This window comes from Squalius cephalus (genome assembly GCF_949319135.1).
Source record: "Squalius cephalus genome assembly, chromosome: 25".
Classification (NCBI taxonomy): domain Eukaryota; kingdom Metazoa; phylum Chordata; class Actinopteri; order Cypriniformes; family Leuciscidae; genus Squalius; species Squalius cephalus.
In genome coordinates this window covers 20975548-21000563 of record NC_137146.1, presented here as the reverse complement: position 1 = coordinate 21000563, position 25016 = coordinate 20975548, and the positions used below count along the sequence as shown (strand labels likewise).

At 37.3% G+C, this 25016-nt stretch overlaps 2 protein-coding genes across 17 annotated transcripts in view; one reads left to right on the top strand and one right to left on the bottom strand.

The window, feature by feature from the left end:
- Positions 1 to 3211: 3211 nt before the first annotated feature.
- tmem14ca (transmembrane protein 14Ca) lies at positions 3212 to 14983 on the top strand. Of its 2 annotated transcripts, none has more exons than XM_079863710.1 (5): positions 3212 to 3302; positions 3626 to 3710; positions 4606 to 4707; positions 4863 to 4950; positions 14844 to 14983. In XM_079863710.1, exons 2-5 carry the CDS (start codon positions 3635 to 3637, stop codon positions 14899 to 14901), a joined length of 324 nt encoding a protein of 107 aa, XP_079719836.1. In that variant the 5' UTR covers positions 3212 to 3302; positions 3626 to 3634; the 3' UTR covers positions 14902 to 14983. The 2 variants fall into 2 exon arrangements, with proteins under 2 accessions (XP_079719836.1, XP_079719837.1); XM_079863711.1 differs by having other exon boundaries at positions 3280 to 3477.
- Positions 14691 to 25016, bottom strand: part of mak (male germ cell-associated kinase) — a 51397-nt gene continuing 41071 nt past the window's right edge. For 7 of the 15 annotated variants that reach the window (XM_079863678.1, XM_079863688.1, XM_079863686.1 and 4 more), the window contains 4 exons: positions 21767 to 21895; positions 18111 to 18230; positions 16278 to 16373; positions 15029 to 15808 (listed from right to left, as the gene is read on the bottom strand). In XM_079863678.1, the coding sequence (XP_079719804.1) occupies positions 15648 to 15808; positions 16278 to 16373; positions 18111 to 18230; positions 21767 to 21895 (506 nt within the window). In that variant the 3' untranslated portion in view covers positions 15029 to 15647. Of the gene's footprint in view, positions 15809 to 16277; positions 16374 to 18110; positions 18231 to 21766; positions 21896 to 25016 lie in introns of all 15 variants that reach the window. The other 8 variants (XM_079863680.1, XM_079863679.1, XM_079863691.1 and 5 more) reach the window with 3 other exon arrangements.

The following is a 25016-nucleotide window of genomic DNA, read 5'->3' as shown; positions in this document are numbered from 1 at the left end:
GCAATTGTTCCAATTACTATTTTTTATTGTCACAACCAATGTTATTAAATATGACTACTAATGTTTCTAATTTTGTCATCTGGCGCCATCTAACGATGGTATTTAAAACTACAACAACATTACTATTCGCTTCAATAGATTGCATAGCCTACATAACCCCTTGTATTCGTCTATTAGGCCAGATTATTAAACTGGAAGAAAGAACTGGCTGAAGAAAAAAAAAAAAAAAGGATTTTAACTGAACCAGACATAATGGTTTATGTCTACATACTATACCTTAGTTTTAAGGAGCCTTTTTTAAAAAATACACAAATACACAACAGGCAATTTCATTTTTTTTCTGATTTAGTTTTAATGCCATGCCACAACTGATCTGCAAAATATTTTCCATTAAAGTAAGCCATATTCTTGCAACTATTAATTTAACATTTTCTTTCCCAAATCATTTTTCGGTTACACTTTATTTTGATGGTCAACTTGACATTCTAATAAGTAGCCTAGCTTTGCAACTAGGCTACATGTCACTTAACTCTTGGAGTATTAGTAGACTGTTGTAGACTGTTAAGTTATGGTTAGACGATAGGGTTCGGGTTAGTAGAATATGCTGACATGTAGTTACAAAGTTATAGTCAGTAGAATGTCAGTTGGGGAGCATCATAATAAAGTGTCAGCAGATATTATGCAAACAGTCTACTAATACATATTGAGAGTTAGTTGACATGTTGCAAAGTTACTTATAGAATGTCTAAAGTGGACCATCAAAATAAAGTGTTTTCTGTAACATAACCAAAGACAAGACAACAGACCCCTAGATGCTCTGTAGAGGAGCAAAAGCACAAAATGGAGCATGTGTTATAAGTAACTTCAGAATCTGATCTGATGTTGTTCCCGGGAGAGGAGGTGTTTGTTAAGTGGGATTGATGTTGGGTGACTAAAGGAAAATAACTTGGCAGGTGTGTGGGAAAGATCAGATTTCCTGGAGTCTTTGGACTTTTTCCAGATTGTTTCACCATGGCAACAAAAATGTCCTAACTCTGCTCTGCTATCTAGACCACAAGGAACAGGAACACTGACATATTGTTGAATAAATATATTCCTAATTTGTTTATTTGCCTTTAATATTATTCTCTCAGTTGGTGAAAAACATTGCAATAATGATTCAATTATAGGTTAATGGTGGCATGGTGGCTTGGTGGTTTGAGTCCTGACTGAGCCAGGAGACCTTTCTGTGAGATTGCATGTTCTCCCTGTGTCTGTGTGGGTTTCCTCTGGGTGCTCCAGTTGCCCCCCACAATCCAAAAACATGCAGCAAAGGTGAATTGGGGATGTGATGAAGGCACAAATAAAGTTTTTAGACACACACACACACACACACACACACACACACACACACACACACACACACACACACACACACACACACACACACACACACACACACACACACACACACACACACACACACACACACACAGATCATAGTACTTAAGATTACAGAGACAACTGATTGATATCATGTTCTTATAACCCCTAAAGGGATAATTTAGGGGTTATATAGTTACTCATTATAGATAGTTACTCATCGCTTCACTTTAGAAGGCCTTTATTAACCCCCCATAGCCATGTGGAGTTTGTTTGTGATGTATGTATGTACTTTTATGATATATAAATGCACTTTTATGGACTTCAAAACAGAAATGGCCATTCACTGCCTATAGAGCCAAGACATTTTTTTTTATATAACTTCGATTGTCTTCGTCTGAGAAAAGAATGTCATATACACCTATGACTTGAGGGTGAGTAAATCATGGGCTAATTTTCCTTTTTGGGTGAACTATCCCTTTAATATGTATGTTAATTCCAATACTTTAGAATATCTTACATGTATAAATAATAAGAAGAATATCTGCAATTAATGTGGTTATGTGGATAAAATCTAAATAAAGTGAGGAAAAAGTGAGGATATCACAGTATTGGAAATTCCAGCGAGAAATAAGTTCAAATTAGCTGGGAGCTAATTGGAGAGATTATTGTGCAGTATCTTAAAATGTAGTAGCCTACTTCTTTTTTGTTAGAAATACAAACAATTTCAGACTATAACCATGCTTGCAGTGAAAATTGTCAAAAGAAATTATTTCATTTGCATCGATATGTAGCCTATTAATTGCTGTATTTCACTTTTTATCAATAAGGCAAACTCCATCTAATAAAAGTTTGGCAAATGTGCATGTGCTTTAAATACGTGCTTAAATTGGTATCGACTTTGATGACAGAACTGAAAAATCCTTGCTGGCAGAGGGACATTATACAAGATCATAAATTCTACATACTCAAGTATAGGTTACTGCCATAATTTTAAATAAACCCAAAGCCTAAACAAACTATATCAAACAAGTAAAAGGATTTGTTTTGGACAAAAATGTGACAAAAATGGTTCCACAGTATTTCTTTGTTGGAGAAAGGTCTTGCACAATTTACCAAGCAATCAAAGATTCTTTGGTGAAATTTAGAAAGTTTGAAGTAAACTTCATTTCCCATAAGTCCACTTCAGAAACGTTGTAACGGATGTGCGTCAGATGCGTAAGGTTTTCATTGGCGTTTGAGTTTGTCCAGAGAATGTCTAATATGGCGAGAAGTTTCACTCTCACTACACTTCCGGCTTCTGAACTGGTTGCAGTTCCACTCTGATTCCATATGAGGGCGCTCACAGGACGAGTGCAGAATGAATGGAGGTCAATGGCGGTATACCCCTCAAAATCCACTTTTCTCAGGATATAATTTTTTGTCTAGTAATTTGAATGTTGTATTCGAAAGGAGATGCAAAGAAATTACACATTGCTGGGTGTTAGATTTTTTAGAGTCACTTATTTGCTTTAAAAAGTCTTTCAAAATGTCAATGACGTCAGAATGCTGACGTCATTAGCAGAATGCTAGCGTGTTATGGGCAACAACAACTCAACCTGTAAGAAATGGAAAGGACATAAGTACTCGTTCATTCAACTTTCGACCTAAAACCCATGTTGAACTTGCAAAATCTACAATCAGATCTGAGATTTCTCAACGGCAATCGTGTGAAAGAGACAAATTAACCGTCTAGCCCCATTGACTCCCATTCATTTTGCACTCATGGCGATCGCCCCCAGTGGAAGCTGGTGGAACTACAACCAAAATTCGGTACAATAGGACTTAATAGGGAGTGGGCAGGCTCTCCGTAGACGGGCTCTGGTTTGTCAGTCATTACGCAATTCAAGTCGACCTGACCATCACACACTCCACCACCAGACAAGGACATCAGGCAGCGAGTATTAACATTAATAATTATATTGCACTGCTGTAATTTAGAATAGGCCTAGCTTATTTCGAGTAACACCATAAAATATTATGAATAAACACTGTGTCAGCCTCGGCATTCAGAGTTGATAGCACACATGCGGTTTATGAACCGATCATGCACTTATCTGATATGAGTTTGTGCGTGTGAGTTTCAGTGTCTGAGTCAACTGTACAATATTCTACCTATGCATGCATTCTACTGCAATTGTCATTTTTAAACAGGTGCACAATTGCAAACAAGACACACACTGGCTGTAAACTGTCTGTGTTTAAAATGTTTCTGTGTGTTCAGGTGTTGACGATGGCAGTAGACTGGGCTGGTTATGGATACGCAGCACTAGTAACATCTGGAGGAGTCATAGGATATGTCAAAGCTGGTAATGAGGAAGCTCAAGAGGTTATCGTGTTCATAGAGTTTACATTAGAGCCCAAGCTGGGGTGCTTTTCCCAAAATCATCGTTGGCCAATTATGTTCGCAAGTTCCAAACACTGACTCGTTGAACTGATAACGACGGAACTTGCGAACATAGTTGGCTAACGATGCTTTTGGGAAACCCACCCCAGGCTGGCTGGTATTGGTCAGCGGGTTTTTTTTTTTTTAGCTGGTCAGACTGGGAAACCAGCCAAACACCGACTAGCTTGATCAGATTTTATGCCACACATGCACCACGTTTATATACGTTTTTAATTTAAACCAACTTGGTTCTTCTATATTTGATACAAATGTCATACACTTTGGGACCAGAAAACTTCCTTAAAGGAAGTGTTTAGCCCTGTTGTACTGATTGTTCAGAATTTTTTTTATTGGATTAGGCCTATGCATAAGATGCTCAAGAACAAAACTTGAAGTGAATTGAGCTGGGTGATGACCGTTGTCTTCTGTAGAGCTGCTTTATAGCTGAATCGAATTTGTTTTCATAAGTGATGAATTTTGCAACATCAAGTTATTAAACCTAACTCAAACAGACATTGAACTGTCTTGAGCTGAATAATGACACTATTGTCTTTTTGGAGGTGCTTTACGGCAGAATTTGGATTAGTCTCATATTTGATAGTGTCATTGAGTTATTATTCTGTTTATTACTGTCAGGCTGCTTTGAACCCATATCTATTGTATAAAGCATTATATAAATAAAGGTGACTTGACATTATATCTAAATGCTAAAAAACAACAACTTTGTTTTGTACACTGAATACCTTTCCACTTTATACAATTTATACCATTCATCTGTGTTTTAGTACAATTTATGATTTAATTCCGTTGTCCTGCAGGCAGTGTCCCGTCCCTGGCAGCAGGACTATTCTTTGGGGGTTTGGCTGGCTTCGGTGCTTACCAGACATCACAAGATCCAAAAAATATTTGGGTGTCTTTAGGTTTGTATTTTTTTCAGGGCAGCAATTATTATTGTTTTTGCTGTCAGAAAGTAATCTGTCTAGGAGCAGTATATGTGATTGTTTTTTTTAACAAAATTAAGTAATGGTGATGTTGAATTACACTGTCATCTGTCATCAATTTTTTTCTCTTTCAGCTACATCCGGTACACTTACTGCTATCATGGGGAAGAGATTCTATAACTCACGCAAAATCATTCCAGCTGGTCTCATCACTGGAGCAAGGTATCTGACACACATCACACTTAATTTGTCTAATACAGGGATTTACAAAGTTTTAGCCAGCCAAACCCCTTTGAGATTTTAATATTGCAGTAATTTAATGGCATATTTGTGTTTCTCAGATGTTGGGTAATGGTCATATTACATGCATGTAATCAAAATATTTCATCTTTTTTATTAAGTGTTTTAATTTTAAAACTATTTTTTATGATTCATGATTAAATTAACTATTAGTGCCTCATTAACTCGGCAGTGCCCTCATGAACGAATCATAGTTTGGAAAACCCTGATCTAAAACCTAAATTATTTTTGTTCTTGGCTGTTAGTAAAATAAATTAACATCTATAAATAAATAATATTCTCATGCATACACATGCAGATTCCAGATGTGTAAAGGGGAGAATTAAAAAAAACAAAAAAAACATTATGACCAGAGGGTTGTTCCATAAAACAAGATTAGAATACAAGCCAGGCTTATTTTGATTAGTCAGACTTATTTTCAGTTGATTCTGTTTCATAAAGCAAACTTAAAATAGTTCGAACTCAGTTACTCTGGCAACTTATGCTGGGAAACTAGCCTGGTCTAGGGCAGGCTAACTGTCAGGCTAAGCCTCAGTTGTTACACAGATCCTCTAACACTGACCAATAGCAGGGCTGCCAACTCTCACGCATTGAGCGTGAGACTCACGCAATTGACACTTTTCACACGCTCTCAAGCCACACATCCATTTTCTCACGCACAGAAAAATTGCGGAGCAAAGAGGTACTTTTAATATTAAACTTATTCTCAGCTCTTAGATTCCGTCAATTTTATTACGAAATTCAGACAAAAATACGTTTGGCGCTTGTAAATGTGACGTGACAGATCGCTGAGCGCCTCAGTTCAAGTGCACGTGAACCGATCATCTATTACTTTTTTATTTAAAGATGCAGTACAACTTCCCGAATATATACATAATATCGACCAATTAGTGTTTTTCAACCACGGAAAGAGGTCAATATAACAGCAGGAGAACAATTATGTCACATAATGTTACATTTACCTCAGGAAAGCCATAGCATGTTAGTTGAATAGAAAAAATAGCTAGAGAGGAGATTTTGCTGAGCAGCACTATATTACATATTTATTATTTTTACTTATGTCATTAAATAATTGTTATTATAACAAAAAACTGCATTATATTTAATTTAATTTTTTATTTTTAACCTTTAATAATACCAGCAGATTGTTTACATGTTTACAGCATTAGGTGAGCATTAGGTGAGCATTGTAGGTCTATAGTGTCTCATTTATCATTGTAGCCTATACAGTATATATATATACAGTGAGGAAAATAAGTATTTGAACACCCTGCTATTTTGCAAGTTCTCCCACTTAGAAATCATGGAGGGGTCTGAAATTGTCATCGTAGGTGCATGTCCACTGTGAGAGACATAATCTAAAAAAAAAAAATCCAGAAATCACAATGTATGATTTTTTAACTATTTATTTGTATGATACAGCTGCAAATAAGTATTTGAACACCTGAGAAAATCAATGTTAATATTTGGTACAGTAGCCTTTGTTTGCAATTACAGAGGTCAAACGTTTCCTGTAGTTTTTCACCAGGTTTGCACACACTGCAGGAGGGATTTTGGCCCACTCCTCCACACAGATCTTCTCTAGATCAGTCAGGTTTCTGGGCTGTTGCTGAGAAACACGGAGTTTGAGCTCCCTCCAAAGATTCTCTATTGGGTTTAGGTCTGGAGACTGGCTAGGCCACGCCAGAACCTTTGATATGCTTCTTACAGAGCCACTCCTTGGTTATCCTGGCTGTGTGCTTCGGGTCATTGTCATGTTGGAAGACCCAGCCTCGACCCATCTTCAATGCTCTAACTGAGGGAAGGAGGTTGTTCCCCAAAATCTCGCAATACATGGCCCCGGTCATCCTCTCCTTAATACAGTGCAGTCGCCCTGTCCCATGTGCAGAAAAACACCCCCAAAGCATGATGCTACCACCCCCATGCTTCACAGTAGGGATGGTGTTCTTGGGATGGTACTCATCATTCTTCTTCCTCCAAACACGTTTAGTGGAATTATGACCAAAAAGTTCTATTTTGGTCTCATCTGACCACATGACTTTCTCCCATGACTTCCTCTGGATCATCCAAATGGTCATTGGCAAACTTAAGACGGGCCTTGACATGTGCTGGTTTAAGCAGGGGAACCTTCCGTGCCATGCATGATTTCAAACCATGACGTCTTATTGTTTTACCAACAGTAACCTTGGAAATGGTGGTCCCAGCTCTTTTCAGGTAATTGACCAGCTCCTCCCATGTAGTTCTGGGCTGATTTCTCACCTTTCTTAGGATCACATTTACATTACATTTACATTTATTCATTTAGCTGACGCTTTTATCCAAAGCGACTTACAATTGCTATATATGTCAGAGGTCGCACGCCTCTGGAGCAACTAGGGGTTAAGTGTCTTGCTCAGGGACACATTGGTGTCTCACAGTGGATTCGAACCCGGGTCTCTCACACCAAAGGCATGTGTCTTATCCATTGCGCCACACCACCCCCCTTAGGTGAGATCTTGCATGGAGTCCCAGTCCGAGGGAGATTGACAGTCATGTTTAGCTTCTTCCATTTTCTAATGATTGCTCCAACAGTGGACCTTTTTTCACCAAGCTGCTTGGCAATTTCCCCGTAGCCCTTTCCAGCCTTGTGGAGGTGTACAATTTTGTCTCTAGTGTCTTTGGACAGCTCTTTGGTCTTGGCCATGTTAGTAGTTGGATTCTTACTGATTGTATGGGGTGGACAGGTGTCTTTATGCAGCTAACGACCTCAAACAGGTGCATCTAATTTAGGATAATAAATGGAGTGGAGGTGGACATTTTAAAGGCAGACCTCAGGTCTTTGAGGGTCAGAATTCTAGCTGATAGACAGGTGTTCAAATACTTATTTGCAGCTGTATCATACAAATAAATAGTTAAAAAATCATATATTGTAATTTCTGGATTTTTTTTTTAGATTATGTCTCTCACAGTGGACATGCACCTACGATGACAATTTCAGACCCCTCCATGATTTCTACACACACATATATATATATATATATATATATACAGTGCCCTCCACAATTAATGGCACCCCTGGTAAATATGATCAAAACTGGCTGTAAAAAATAAATCTGCATCGTTTATCCTTTTGATCTTTCATTCAAAAAATGTGCAAAATTCTAACCTTTCATTGAAGTAAAAGAATTGAAAGTGGGGGGAAATCACATTATGAAATAAATGTTTTTCTCCAAAACACGTTGGCCACAATTATTGGCACCCCTAGAATTTTTTACGAGTAAAATATCTCTGAAGTATATTCCCATTAATATTTACCTTTTTTAGTACACCAGGGTGACTAGGAACATGAAACTGTTCAGCTATGACTTCGTGTTTCACAGGAGTTTAAATATGGGGAAACACAAAGGCCAAATCCCCTTAATCATCCATCACAATGAGTAAAACCACAGAATATAGTTCTGATGCGTAGCAGAAGATTGTTGACCATCACAAAATAGAAAGTGGCTGTAAGACAATAGCTAAAGAATTGAAAATCCCCATTTTGACCATCAGGGCAATAATTAAGAAGTTCCAATCAACTAAAGATGTTACGAATCTGCCAGGAAGAGGACGTGTGTCTATATTGTCTTAATGGACGGTGAGGAGGAAAGTTTGAGTGGCCAAAGACTCTCCAAGGATCACAGATGGAGAATTGCAGAGATTAGTTGAGTCTTGGGGTCAGAAAGCCAAAAAAAAAAAAAAAACTAAAAAAAAACCTACATCCCCACATGTTGTTTGGGAGGGTTTCAAGAAAAATCCTCCTCGCTCCTCCAGAAACAAACTCCAGCAAATTTAATTGTCAGACATGACTGGAACTTCAAACGGCACAGGGTTCTGTGGTCAGATGAGACTAAAAAAAAATAGCTTTTTGGCAGCAAACACACTTAGATGGGTTTGGTGAACACAAGGATAAAAAGTACCCCATGTGTACAATTTAATATACCGTTGGATCTTTAATGTTGTGGGCATATTTTTCTGCTGGAGGTCCTGGACTTCTTGTTCAGATACATGGCATCGTGGATTCTATCAAATATCAACAGATAAAAAATCTAAACCTGATGCCTTCTGCTAGAAATCTTATAATTGGCCGTGGTTGGATCTTCCATCAGGACAACGATCCAAAACAAACATCAAAATCAACACAAAAATTTGTTGCGGAGCACAAAATGAAGCTTCTGCCATGACCGTCCCAGTCCCCTGACCTGATGAGTGGGCTGAACTGAAGAGAAGCAGCACAAACATGGATCTGGGAATCTGAAGGATCTGGAGAGATTCTGTATGGAGGAATGGTCTCTGATCTCTTGTCAGGTGTTCTCCAAACTCATCAGGCATTATAGGAGAAGACTCAGAGCTGGTATCTTGTCAAAAGGAGATTGCAAAAAGTATTTAATAAAAGGGTGCCAATAATTGTGGCCAATGTGTTTTGGAGAAAAACATTTATTTCATAATGTGATTTCCCCCCCACATTCAATTCTTTTACTTAAATGAAAGGTTAGAATTTTGCAAAAAAATTTAATGAAAGATCAAAAGGATAAATGATGCAGATTTATTTTTTACAGCCAGTTTTGATCATATTTACCAGGGGTGCCATTAATTGTGGAGGGCACTGTATGTATGTGTATATATATATATATATATATATATACATATATACACACATATATACATATATATTTACATATATACATATATATTAGGGCTGTCAAACGATTAATCACGATTAATCGCATCCAAAATAAAAGTTTGTTTACATAATTTATGTCTGTGTACAGAGTATAATTATTTTCTATATATAAATACACACACATGCATATATATATTTAAGAAAATGTGTTATTTATATATAAAATATTTATATATAATATAAATTATATATAATATAAATATATATACACAGTATATACATGCAAATATTTCTTAAATATATACATGCATGTGTGCGTATTTATATATAGAAAATAATTATACACCGTACACACACATGTATTATGTAAAAACAAACTTTTATTTTGGATGCGATTAATCGCGATTAATCGTTTAACAGCCCTAATATATATATATATATATATATATATATATATATATATATATATATATATCAGAGTTTCCGCTAGAAAAAAATGTTGCCGGTCAAAGTGACCGGCAGAGGTTTCGTTTTCCGGACATTTTGATAATATGCCGGTCAAATATCGCCTCTTAATTAGTCAAGTTGAGGAAAACTGGAGGCAGGCTATGTAACTTAAAAAATGACATAATCAGGCCGAATGCAACGTTTATTAGCCTAACTTTCAAATAAAAAAAACGAAAAAAAAACCATTAACGTCCGATTGGCGTCAATCAACGCCAATTGTTTTTACTATGGTTTCACATTCATAGTTTAACAAACCATTTTCTACTATGGTTTTGTACGTTTCTTCATTCGGATCTATTTGCAATCCATTCCATTCTAAACAAACAACGCAGTTTATATGGTTCGTCCTTGTTTCATTATTCATTAAGATAATAATTAATAAATGCGCGCATAATTATCAGTGAACTTGATAAATGTTGCAGATGTTTTGCTATGCATGCACAAACAAATGCCTTTCAACTTAGTGTGCAAAATTCAGAATAAAATGAATGTGCAGCAATTTGTACAAATAGAGAGTCTAGGTCTACTATACGTGTTGTAGCCATTAATTAAGCTCATTTAGTTTAATATTTGTTAATTTGTTAACCGCATGAGTAAGATAGGATGCGCAATATATCGAGAGACATGGAGCGGGTCAGACATGATTTTGACCACTTAATTAAGTTTGGTTTTGTAGAAAGACTTTTTTGAAGTGAATTTCGTTTTGTATAAATTGTATCTTAATTTTAATATTTTTTTTATCAACCAATATAAGCAGCAAATATAGCAGACGATAGGCCTAATCATGCAGGCGCCCGCGCGGTCACTTGCATTGCTCGTGAATGGGAGCGCATCTCATCCTAATTTAACGAAACTCAGCGTAGGCCTCACAGACATGAAATATATTTTAAGAAAGCTTGAAATGTCTTTTTAACAATTTAAAACGAAAAGAAATAGGCTACTCTCTGATTATGTAATCCATGATGTGCATTTCTCTATAGGCGCGTTCACTACGGAGAAGGCAATCGTCAACTTCATCTTTACAGCTGAGCTGTTGTTGCTGTTAATAAACTAAAAATAGCCTAATAGGCCTATAATTGTATTAAACAATAAATTAAATGAAATTGTAATTGTATTAAAAAAGCAACAAAAAAATCCTGTTTAAGTTTTTTTTTAACCTATGCTAATTAGCCTACGCATTAAATTCAGGTAGGCTACTGAGTCGCTGTCCTCAGTGCCCAGAAAAGCGCTGAAACGGAGATGAAGGGGAGCCCGTTTTTATTTATTTTTTTATTTTTTGGCTTATTTTAACTGGCCCATCCATATTTCTGGAGGCCCACCTACAATCAAAATCCTGGCGCCGCTAGTGCTTCAGCGGTCTGATATCAAGAAATAACAGACCGCATTCCACATTGGAATTCAACCAAGCAATGTAATAATGTTTAATAACTTTCAAACGGTAGAGCCTGTTCCTTTATAACATAGCCAAAGGTCGGTGTATTTTTGCTTTATACATTTTAGGCTTATTCTCAAATTCAGATTGTGTTAGGGGGGCGGGATTATTAGGCAATTTTAATCGGACAATTTGACCGGAGAGATTTAATTTTGTCGGACATTTCATTTTTTTTCCGGCCAATGTCCGGCAATTACCGGACAACGGAAACCCTGATACATACATATATATATACATATACATATACATATATACATATACACTCACCTAAAGGATTATTAGGAACACCTGTTCAATTTCTCATCAATGCAATTATCTAATCAACCAATCACATGGCAGTTGCTTCAATGCATTTAGGGGTGTGGTCCTGGTCAAGACAATCTCCTGAACTCCAAACTGAATGTCAGAATGGGAAAGAAAGGTGATTTAAGCAATTTTGAGCGTGGCATGGTTGTTGGTGCCAGACGGGCCGGTCTGAGTATTTCACAATCTGCTCAGTTACTGGGATTTTCACGCACAACCATTTCTAGGGTTTACAAAGAATGGTGTGAAAAGGGAAAAACATCCAGTATGTGGCAGTCCTGTGGGCGAAAATGCCTTGTTGATGCTAGAGGTCAGAGGAGAATGGGCCGACTGATTCAAGCTGATAGAAGAGCAACTTTGACTGAAATAACCACTCGTTACAACCGAGGTATGCAGCAAAGCATTTGTGAAGCCACAACACGCACAACCTTGAGGCGGATGGGCTACAACAGCAGAAGACCCCACCGGGTACCACTCATCTCCACTAGAAATAGGAAAAAGAGGCTATAATTTGCACGAGCTCACCAAAATTGGACAGTTGAAGACTGGAAAAATGTTGCCTGGTCTGATGAGTCTCGATTTCTGTTGAGACATTCAGATGGTAGAGTCAGAATTTGGCGTAAACAGAATGAGAACATGGATCCATCATGCCTTGTTACCACTGTGCAGGCTGGTGGTGGTGGTGGTGTAATGGTGTGGGGGATGTTTTCTTGGCACACTTTAGGCCCCTTAGTGCCAATTGGGCATCGTTTAAATGCCACGGCCTACCTGAGCATTGTTTCTGACCATGTCCATCCCTTTATGACCACCATGTACCCATCCTCTGATGGCTACTTCCAGCAGGATAATGCACCATGTCACAAAACTCGAATCATTTCAAATTGGTTTCTTGAACATGACAATGAGTTCACTGTACTAAAATGGCCCCCACAGTCACCAGATCACAACCCAATAGAGCATCTTTGGGATGTGGTGGAACGGGAGCTTCGTGCCCTGGATGTGCATCCCACAAATCTCCATCAACTGCAAGATGCTATCCTATCAATATGGGGCAACATTTCTAAAGAATGCTTTCAGCACCTTGTTGAATCAATGCCACGTAGAATTAAGGCAGTTCTGAAGGCGAAAGGGGGTCAAACACAGTATTAGTATGGTGTTCCTAATAATCCTTTTGGCGAGTGTGTATATATATATATATATATATACCCATATATATACACAATATATATATATAGACAATATATATTATCCAGGTTTTATTTTTGTTTTGTGCCCAAGATTTAATTAGATAGTTTTAAAGATTTATGAATACATTTCTCTCTGGTTTTATTTGGCAGCTATAGTACATTTTTATGATTATTAGAAGAACATTACAATCTAAAATAAAAAAAGCTTATTAAAGCATAAGTTAAAAAAACAAAATTTTAAATAAATAATTACAAAAGCACAGACTACATTTTAACTGGTAAGATGAATCTGAACTTAGTAAATATATTAGCCTACACTTGATTTACCCCATTACAATAGTCCCTTTACAGTTATATCTATCATACAAATACATTTGTAGGTTTAAAATTCTAAATAAGGCACATCTAATGTCCAACAACAAATATTTTAGCATATATATATATATATATATATATATATATATATATAAAAATTTTTTTTTACTTTATTATGTCTTTCAATTCAAACACATTTAACACAATTATACATATAGTTTTGTATAATGTAGGCTAATATGTATTCCTTTATTTTATGGAATATTCTTTAATTTTAGAGTTGCACATATCTTTTCAAAATGTATAATTTTGCTCTTAATTTCACGTTATCCTCTCCATAATGTAATGTATAAACTAAATCTAACCAAACATTCTTGCTTTTTCCAAAAAAAACAATTATTGCTTTAAAAGCTGTAATTCTCAGCATTCTAAATAAGCATGTCATCTTTAAGTAGCTTAGGTCCTAAACCCAAAACTATATTTTGTAACTTTATTATATTTGGTTTCTTAAAAAATTCAATTTAATTCTAAATAATATATTTTTTCATTATTTTAAGTATTAAAATATATGAGTGTAATGAGCTCACTGCAACTTATCCAACATCCTAAAGATAAATTATTATAATTAGAAGATATTTCTGTTGTTATAAAATATCGCATAGCCTATTAATTTTCCAAGCAAAATGTATATATTGGTCAGAATTATTGCGCTCCTATTTGGTTGCTCATTGCTCGTTCAATGTGAAGTTTAGCAGCAAAATGGAAATATTTGCATGACTTTCTAAGATTTACAGATGGAGAATATTCCTGTGAAATGTAAGTTTTGCAAACACCATGTCTCAAACGTATAAAACAGCACAAAATATACGCTGTTTGATGGTGGATCAATTTGATCTATGTTCGACCTCTAGGGCTGCTTAAGAAACGCGTGCACACGCAGTTATCTAGACTAGATAAACCTGGATCAAATTAGTGGGATTGCAGGAACTTCAATTACCTTTTATGAAACCGCTTTAGCCCCAACTTATTTGTTAGGTTTATTCAAGTCGGGTTTTGGAGTTTAATCCCCACTTCATCTTTTATGGAACAACCCTCTGGTTTCACAGAGAGGGCTTAGATTAAGCCAGGATTAGACCTTAGTTCAATTAAGACATTTAAGTAGCTTTTACAAACTTGCCCTTGAAAAAAAAAAAATTTACTTGTGTGCATCTTTAGACAAAACAACCTGTATGACTTTCTAGCATCAATGAAAAAAACGAGAACTATTATAAAAGTAGTTCACATGCCTCATCTGCTGGATTTATTTTCTTCTGAATTCATCCAATAGCTTTGAGTAAAGAACAGACCAACATTTGTCTTTTATATAGCTTGATAATAGAATTTTCAATTTTGGTTAAACTATTCCTTTAATTGTTATTGTTCCTTGCAGTGTCCTGATGCTGGCAAAACTTGGAGCCGGAATGTTACAGAAACCTCAGCAATCATGATACCATACAGAAATCATCATCTACTTTCACTTAAGTGTAGTCATTCTTGCTGAACAACATGTAATTACAGCTCTTAGTCATTATAGGTATTTTGTATAAAATGTACAATAAAAAATTGCTGTTAGGTGAATTTCTGAATTAAAGACTTGTGTTAAAAACATGCCCATTTTATGCTTATAAAATACTTACAAAACATTATTTATTGATTTAACTTCAGTCCAACCCAATAAATGCTATCTACATTATATGATCATGTGATAGTTCTCAATACAGAAAAAGTATACAATCCGTAAATGGTACAAGAGAATAATAATAAAAAATAAAAAAAACATAACACTGCCTTCCAGCATGAATCACAGTAATACAAAAAAAGAAAACAATGATATATTTAAAAACAGCATACCATAAAAAAAAAAATGTCAAAAGGGTTACAAAAAATAGATGTAATATGTATAATATAGATCTATCCATTTTATTGTAAAAGGATTACAGGCATTGGATGCATAAACTGAACAAAACTGAAAGATGACTGAAGATGATCAAATTAAGTTTTTAAACAGCCATTGTTCACAGATTATTTTCTTTATTGAATAATTAAGTAGCCATGGGCTTACATGGTGTGTGGATCTATCCTAGCTGCTCCTCTAAGAAATAAAAAGATGTTATATGATATGTGTTTATACAGTATTTACGAGTGTTGAAACAGACTTTAGTCCTCACGGCAGCTGTAGCTCACATGAGATGTACTAGCGATGGTTTCCATATTTTGCAGCCCAGTCAACCCGTCCATGCACTGGCTGAGCCGGTGGAGCGCGAGCGATGAGATTGGCAGAGTTTTTGCCTAGAGCTGAGTAACTTGTTCCTTTGAGTTGGGTTCGGTCTGCTCTCCTTTTCCATCCATCATAATCTGAGAAATTGGCAAAGCCAAAGTTTTAGGCCACTTTGAGAGAATAACAATGAAGAGGCAGAGTCCAAAATTAACACTTGCCAAGTGCCAAAGTAAAAACTTGTATTTTGTAAATAAAGCCAATTGACCAGTAACTTTATTAGAAACTGCAACATAGCACGGCTTACATCACAATGTAAGAACAACAGTCTGGTGCAAGTTATTCAAATCATCAAAGTCTATTTAAATTCAAATGCATCTTAACATCGGTTTGACCATTGCGGTTTCACAGAGAGACTGATAACTTGTATATGATGCTGCAAGTGACAATGTTTTCAGTGTTTGTCACTAATAGCAAGGCGTCTGTTAAAAATTCCACAGTACAAGGCAAAAAAATAAAAAAATAAATAAAGTTGGCAGGTGTGGCAACGTTAATTTTGGACCCTGAGAAGAGGTGTTGACTAAGACAACTATTGTTCTGAGCTTTTACCTTCAGAGATCTCTTTGACTGAAACTGTAGAGGAAGGTTTGCACTTTGAAGGTTTAGCTTTGCCAGTTTTAGAGTCAGCAGTGGCAGAGAGATCAACTAAGAGCAGATATAAATGAGTTGAGAGTGATAGAGAGAGAGAGTGAATGAAGAAATGAATGAAGAAAGATACAACAGATCTTAAAATAGCTCTAGCAACAGATGTGTAGAAAAATATAAATAAAGCAAACACATGTCAGTTTTTTAAAGAGCAAGAACAAAAAGAATGAAAAGCTTGAAAGCTCTAGGTGGAGTTCAAAATTTTGGGGATGGGAAGAATAATAGCAAGTATAAAGATAAAGCGTGTACAGTGTTTCCCACAGGATTTTGTGAAACTGGTGGGTGGACCTCTGCCCCTTTAGGGGGGTAGGGGGTACGGGGATTTCAAACTAGACTGAGACAAACAGATAATCACACCAAAAACCATTACACCATTATCGGAGGCAATGTCGCAACGTCAGTCTAATAATATATAGCATGCATAGGATGGTGGGGGAAGGCTGATTTCATCATGAATATTAATGTGCCTTCTACTATTGTTTTGGAAATTTTCTGGTTGGTTGGGCTGCTCAAACAAAGAAGAAAATATTTCACAAAATTACACGCTTCACATTTAAATTTAATATCAGTATTGTGAAGCCAACATAATTATATCAATATATGAAGGACATGTAGAAAAGCATAAAAATCGTAATTCCTCAATGATGTCAGTCTTAAAGGCATAGTTCACCCATAAATAAAATTATCCCATGATTTACTCACCCTCAAGTCATCCTAGGTGTATATGACATTCTTCTTTCAGACTATATTAAAAAATGTCCTGGCTCTTCAAAGCTTTATAATGGCAGTGAATGGCCGTTTCTGTTTTTGAAGTCCATAAAAGTGCATCTATCCATTATAAAAGTTCTCCACACGGCTCTGGGGGGTTAATAAAGGCCTTCTGAGGTGAAGTGATGCATTTGTGTAAGAAAAATATCCATATTTAACATGTACTGATCACATATTTGTGGCCATACGCAGTCTACTTACGCCTAAAGTCAGAAGTAGCGTAGTGCGTCATGGCGTAGCATAAATATCAGCAGTACATCGCATTTCTCGTATAAGTTGTGCTTAGACTTAAGTGGAATCTGTTTGGCCAGAAGCTAGTTATTTTGCTTTATAAAGTTTTAAATATGGATATTTTTCTTACACAAACGCATCGGTTCGCTTCAGAAGGCCTTTATTAGCCCCCCAGAGCCGTGTGAAATTTGTTTATGAATGAATGAATGAATGAATGAATGAGGCATTTATATAGCGCTTTCATATGTACTACTGTACACCCAAAGCGCTTTACAATTATATCAGGGGATCTCTCCTCAACCACCACCAGTGTGCAGCATCCACTTGGATGATGCGACGGCAGCCACAGTACAACGGCGCCAGTGCGCTCACCACACACCAGCTATAGGTGGAGAGGAGAGAGGATGGATACACTTTTATGATGGATGGATACACTTTTATGTGATGGATGGATACACTTTTATGATGGATAGATGCGCTTTTGTGGACTTCAAATTTCAAAACAGAAACGGCCATTCACTGCTATTATAAAGCTTGTACATTTTTTTAATATAACTCCGACTGTATTCATCTGAAAAAAAGATATTTCATATACACCTAGGATGACCTGAGGGTGAGTAAATCATGGGCTAATTTTAATTTTTGGGTGAACCTTCCCTTTAACAAACACAGAAAGTCAAAACTAGAAGCAGAGAGAAGTAGACTATTAGATATTGAATTGTAAAACTGAACTCTTACGTGCATGCTGGTGTCCGAGAGGGGCGAGCTGAATCCTTTGTCCTACGGATCCCACTTCCTTCTTCTGGAAAGAAGGCATGTATCCTCCAGAGAGATTGTATGTGGTGGTTACAAAGTTTCCTGTGAGCAGAGGCCACAACTTAGAGTCAAGAAAGAGAGCACAACCAGCTAAACAATCAAACAAGGCCTTGATTCTCTATAATTTTGCAAAATATATCCACTTTAAGAGATGTTAAATTTACTCATTCTACCAAATGTCAGTATTAAAGTTCCCCTGTGGTGAAAATCAAGCTTTTAATGTTGTTTATATATCCGTGTGGTGTTTTTAATATGCTTTTATATGTTTTTATATTTAATAATTAATAAGTCAACACCATTGTTGAGTATTTTGTCTTTAAAACTGCACTGAACCAAAGACAGTCTCAAAATGCGGTTTGAAATCTCTGGTGTTTCTGACATCACAAACAACCTTGTAACCAATCACGTAAACGTGTGATTATCAAGAGTGGATCTCTGAGCTGGTGTGAGTGAGTGGAGGTGGGGCTAATTTGCATATTCATAGAACCGAGGCAAGGTTCTAAATGACTAAATGAGGCAAGGGTGTAGAGTTACATTCAAGCTATTTTAAGGCATGTATATATTTTTTTTTCAAGGAAAAGACATTTAAATATGTCATTTTGGTGATCAAAGATGAGTTTTAAGGGATTCAATTATTGACTACAGGGGGGCTTTAAGTAATCAATTTCTTAAATGACTTTAAATGACTTAAATGAAAAATGAATTCTTTAGCGTTATCTGTGGCTTTACTGCTGCTTTCCTCTGAATCCATGCAGGGAGAAACTATGGACAGTATTACAGTAAAAGTAGACAAGAATTAGAATTACATGAAGCCAGGTTGGGCAAAATTCAGAATTTTAGATTTGGCTTCATGTCAATTCAAAAGATTTAAATTAAAGTGATCTGGCTGCTGATTTTGAAAATGGAAGGTTACAAATTAATTGCAATTCAAAGAAATTCAAAACAGTCACACAACAAAATTGAATTATCCATTGAAAAGTTTTGTTACAAAACATAATTATATTCCTAATGTTAACCAATTATGCCCATTATACCCTGATATGTAGAATATTGTTTCTCAAATGCTTTAACAATTCTTTAAAGTCCTATTCTGTCAAAATTACAATTAATTACAATTATACAGCCAAGTTGCCATATGACATCACCAAATGTCTACCACGTCATTTTTATAGGTATTTCTTTATTTGAATTGGTATATTTTTTTCTAATAATATGCTGTGTGTTTGATGGGTAATGCATAAAACAGAAATGTTTTTTTATTTTTTTTATTTTTTTTGAAAAATAATTATTTATTATTTACATAATTATTCTGCGTCCTCTTTGATTTGAATTTAAAAGGCATTGTCAATTTAGTTCTGAATGATGCACAACACTGAAGTAGTGAGATCAGGTGGGAAAGTTAAGAATATGACTGAATGAACACTTGGGGCCCTATCTTGCACCCAGCGCAATTGACTTTGTACACCGACGCATATATCATTCCTATTTTGCACCCAACGCACAGCGGACTTTTCCCTCCACAGACGCATGTCGGTAAATTAGGGAATGAACTTGCGCTCCCAGGGGCGATTCAGCGAAAACAGGCGGTGTTTTCCGGCCCAAACGTTCCCTGGTGCTATTTTGCAGTTCCAGAAAACAATTCTGCCACAGACCAGGAAAAACCTAGTCTAAAGTCAGTGGCGCGTTCAGATGCTATTTTAAGGGCGCATGCTTGGCCATAATGTAGCGTGTGCATTACACTTTGCTTCTCTCATCTACACAGACGCAGCAGTTGCCATTTTTGCAAACCATACATAATTACAAGGAATTACTCCTGGCGTGCGCCTGGCAAATCCGCCGTTATAATAGCAATCCGCCATGGAGCAAACTGCTCTGATTGGTTTATTTCACATTACGCCCAAACCACATCTATGAGTAATGAAGCTACTTCAGACCAACACATTTTAGATTTGCGTCGGGTGGAAGAGTCATTTATCCCTCCGGTATAATAGCAACAGCGGCCGAGATCCGCCTACAAAGCTACTTGCGTTTCACGTTTGATACTTGCGTTTCAGATCGTTAAAATAGGGCCCTCGGTCAGTAATGTGGGGTCCTTAACATTAGGCAAATAATTTAGGCAAACAAGCAAGACAGGGCTCAAACTACTAAGCTAAGAGGTAGGGATGCTCATATTGACCGTTTAACCATTAACCGAAAGTAAAAATTTTGACCGATTAATACTATCAGTTAAACGGTTTAAAACGTTTTTTTAAGCTTCTTTTTTTTAGTTTGCTGCATGGTTTAAAAATAAAATACTATATAGCTTATATTTATTAACTCTCACGGAGCGCGTCGACACGCGCAACCACACACGTCTCTAGCTAGACATTACCTGTGTATTCCCGGGACATCAGTCCCATCGGAGAGGGTGTTTTCTGCTGCGGATCTAACTTGTCAACAGGCTGCGCTCCAGACTGACCCCACATCACGTTGATATGTTGCTTTTTTAAAATAAAAATTAGACGAGGTGTTGAGGTAGGGCTCCTATTTTTATTTAACGAAAAATCTTAGTCTAACGGAAAAAAAATTGCCGGTTTTTGAAAGCTTTGTTCAAACGGATTCATTTTTTTAATCTTAATTTGTTAATTATTTAAGTTTATAATATATATTTTAAATATATTTAGTGTAGGCCTATTTTGTTTTTTATTTGTATTATTTTATTCTGTTTTTCTCTCACTGTCAAAAATGCTGCAGGTGCGTGAAAATTTAAACTGAATCCAGGTTCTGTTGTTGATCTGTTCTGTATGTTGCTGTTTGCACTTTGCACGTTAAAATAAACCCTTTGATAAAAAAATAAATTATTTATTTTTTTAAAGGGTCACAGATACGCGTCAATTTTATTTGTATTTAATGCCAATTTAATATTATAATCTTATCAGTTAACGGTTAATAATCGATTAACGAGCGGCGGTTGTCGGTCGGGAAAATTAATCGAAATGAGCATCCCTACTAAGAGATAAGGGAGTTTTAAACAAATGGGTTGCTACAATGCCTCATTTACTTATCATAGAATGGATAAAGGAGGTTAAATTGACTCATGGTTTTAAAACTATGTTAAAATAACATTTGTTTATTCAGTGTTTTACTCATCAATATCATATTTGTATCACTACCCCAAGGTTGCATAAAGGTTGTCAAATGTCCCGTATTTATTCATTCAGCATAATTTACAGTAGTTCTAAATTAGTTAGAAAAAATGTGTTAAAGTACAACTGCATTTAAAAAAGAATAAATTTCATCTTTTATTGAACAAATAATAAGATAACATTGGATAAATTCAAACATTTGTGTATCATCAATTATTTTTATTATTTCATTAACGAGAAATTGATTCATTTTAAGAAAACCAATAAATACAGTAGTTCATTTTGACCCAATTTATGCATTTGTTTAGGTTGTTTGGTGCATGCATTCTAGGGTAAAAGACCTCAAGCACTATGTCTTGGATGAATGCAAATGAATTGTGTATTGCGTATTGTTGAAGTCTCAGCTTTAATTCACGTATGATAATAGATATAGGTGTATGGCTGTGTGCTCACCTGGGCTGATTCTGGACATTGGAGCTCCTCCAATGGGTGCGAGAGGTTTGTTCATCAGAGCTGAGGTGTCCCACAATTCTTGTTGAGACTCCTTGTTGCTCAGAGATGGTGTGTTCTTGCTTATTAACCCTAGGATTGACAGAATCAACGAGTAAAAATTGTGACTTATTCAAATGGGACCTATTATGCAAAATTCACTTTTACATGGTGTTTGAACATAAATGTGTGTCGGCAGTGTATGTACACAACCACCCTATAATGGTAAAAATCCACCCACTCCTCTTTTTTTTAAACTCATAAATCATTAGCAGTAGCTGCATTTCCATTACCCTTCAAATTGCGCAAATTGAAATTGCAAATCAAAAATACGCCCAATAGAAACACATCAATTTCGCAAAAACAGTTTTTACACTCACATGAGGTGGTTTTACAGGCAATTAGAAAAAGGAATATTTAGCAAAACTGCAATGGAAACAGTTTTTGGAAATGGAAACCCGCATTTACGGGTCATCTGGTGTACGTAAAAGGCTACGTCTACATTAATCCGGATACATTTGAAATCGGCGTTTTCGTTTATAAACGCTCTCCGTCCACACTACTGTTTTCAGGCGTTTTCGGACGTTTCAGTGTGGATGAGAAACTTTTGAAAAACACCTGAAAACGCTAAATTCACCTTACTGCGCATGCGTAAAACTCCACAAAAGATCACTGATATGATTCAGATGGAAAAATAAATAATGAAGTTATTGCGCAATTCAGGATAATTTTATTTAGTAAAATATCTCACCATTCACTGATGCGGTCCAGGTCGCACGCAGTCACCATATGTTTGGTCTAAAACGCAACTGTTCTCATGTATTGCCGCAGGACAGCAAATGTGAGTAAATTCTGTCATCTTTGCAGGACTGTGATATGAAGAGTGTGCAATGTAGAATATTTTAAGCAGCAGTGTGCAAGTGAATAGCACATAACAGGCACAATACTGGTATAAACATGAATATCTATTGGTACAATATGCGTCATATGACTAAATTTACGTAATCGTTTTTTAAATACCACCGGTTTCACAGTCCACACTACAACGCGAAAACAGCGTTTTCAAATGTATCCACTTTGGAGGCCGTTTTCAAAAAAGCTTTGTTTTCATTAATAAAAATGCCATCTCAGTGTGGACGGAAGGCCAAAATGGAGAGAAAAATATATGTTTTCTAACGAAAACGTATTAGTGTGGACATGGCCAAAGTCCATGATTGATTTAAGGTGGCGCAGTATGCTTGAACAGAAGATGAGACAGGCACTTTTGGCATGTAGACTTTTCCTTGGCCTAAGGACCACTTTGCTGTTGTTAGGGCCAAATTCGAGGCAGGGAGGATCCACAGACAGAGCCTGCAAGTCTTTAACTCACTTGACTGACACTAGAGCCAGCAAGAGGGCAGTCTTAAAAGCGAGAGGGACCGGAGGTCAGTTGACTCGAGCGGCTCAAAGGGAGCAGCCTCTAAGGACTGTGGAAAGGTCAAGCTGGGACCGAACAAGGGCGTGGAGGGTTCAGCCTCCTAGCCCCCCTGAGGAACTTAACGACTAAGTCGTGCTTCCCAATCGATTGGCAGGCTATTGGGGCATGATTTGCCACGATGGCCGCCACATTAACTTTGAATGTGGAGGGGGCACGCCCACCGTCCAGCATCTCCTGTAAGAACGAGAGAACTGACATGCCATCGCAATCTACGGGGTCTATTTTTTGAGCTAGGCACCAGCTTGAGAAAATTGACTATTTCTGGGAGTAAAGGTGCCTTGTAGAAGGGGCCCTTGCTTCTGAAATTGTTCTCATGACTTCCCGGGAAAGACCTGACGGCTCCCGTTGAGGGGCCAAGCATGCATGTCCCACAACTCTGGTTGGGGGTGCCAGATGGGGCCATGGAGCTGCTGACAGTAGCTGGAATAATTCTAGGAACCATGGCTGGTTCTGCCAGTGTGGTGCCACCAGAAGAACAGAACATGCTTCTTCCCGTATTCGACTGATGACCTGCAGGAGCAGGGCTATAGGAGGGAAGGCATAAAAGGCAAACTCTGCCATTTCAGAGCCAGTGCGTCCATTTCCTTCGAGAAATAAATTAGGCAGTGGGAGTTTTCTTTCGTTCCAAACAAGTCCACATCCGCCTGCCCGAAGGAGCGCCATTTTGCTTTGACTGTCCGGTGGTAGAGTCTCCGTTCGCGTTGTCATGTTCTCCAAGCGTACCAGGACATGATGACCTCTGAGTTCTGGCTGGAACTCCTTGAAGGCCAGAACTGCCACCATCATTTCCAGGCGGTTGATGGTGCCAGTTCGATATAGGGGTTGCCCATGAGCCGAAGGCTATCCTGCTGTTGCTCAGGGCGCCCCAGCCTGTCTAGGAGGCGTCTGTCACAACTATTTTCCTCCTGGCAACTGAAACCAGCAGCACCCCGTTTTGGTAAAAGCAGGACGATTTTCAAAGGACCAGGGCTCCGACACAGCCGTGTGATCTTGAGAATAATGTCGGCCTGTGCACCACGCATGGGGTGGGACAAGGCCTTTCAACCAAAGCTGGAGTGGTCGCATGTGGAGCAATCCTAGCGGAATAACCAAGGAAGCTGCCGCCATGAGGCCTAGGAGCTTATGAAACCTCTTGAGGGGGTGGAAGAACCCCACTTTGAATGAGGTCGCCATGCTCCTGATCTATAAGATGCGCTCCCGAGAAAGCCAAGCCTTCATTTGGGCTGAGTCGAGGACTGCCCCCAGGAATGGGGCAGCGAGCTCTTGCCAAAGTTGACCCTAAAACCCAAGTCTTGCATGTGACTGAGGAACAGGGATCTGTGGGTGCATAACTCCTGTTCTGATTGGGCTATAAGAAGCCAATCATCGAGGTAGTTGAGAATGCGAATTCCCGTCTGCCTCCGAGGGGAAAGAGGCGCGTCTACACACTTAGTGAAAGTACGCGGAGCAAGAGAGAGTCTGAATGCATCACGTAACAGCAACAACAACTGTGGGTATTCGTGCTGCAGAAGCTACTGAACCTCTTTTATTTATTTATTTATTATTTACTTGAATGTATTTTTATTTTATTTCTTTATTTTACTTCTTTATATTTTCTTTTTTATGCTATGATGCTTGTCTGTTGTCTGATTAAGACATTTCATATTTTGTAACAGGCCATTTATGATTGTTTATATTGTTCAATAAAGTTCTTGGTAAAAAAATAAATAATAATAATTGAAGAAGCTACTGAGCATA

Bases quoted from the DNA above. Each gene is read 5' to 3' on its own strand.
- tmem14ca (XM_079863710.1), top strand. From the start codon at position 3,635: ATGGCAGTAGACTGGGCTGGTTATGGATACGCAGCACTAGTAACATCT. The intron at 3,711-4,605 runs GTAATGAGGAAG...GTTGTCCTGCAG, and splicing joins CATAGGATATGTCAAAGCTG to GCAGTGTCCCGTCCCTGGCA. The intron at 4,951-14,843 runs GTATCTGACACA...TGTTCCTTGCAG, and splicing joins GGTCTCATCACTGGAGCAAG to TGTCCTGATGCTGGCAAAAC.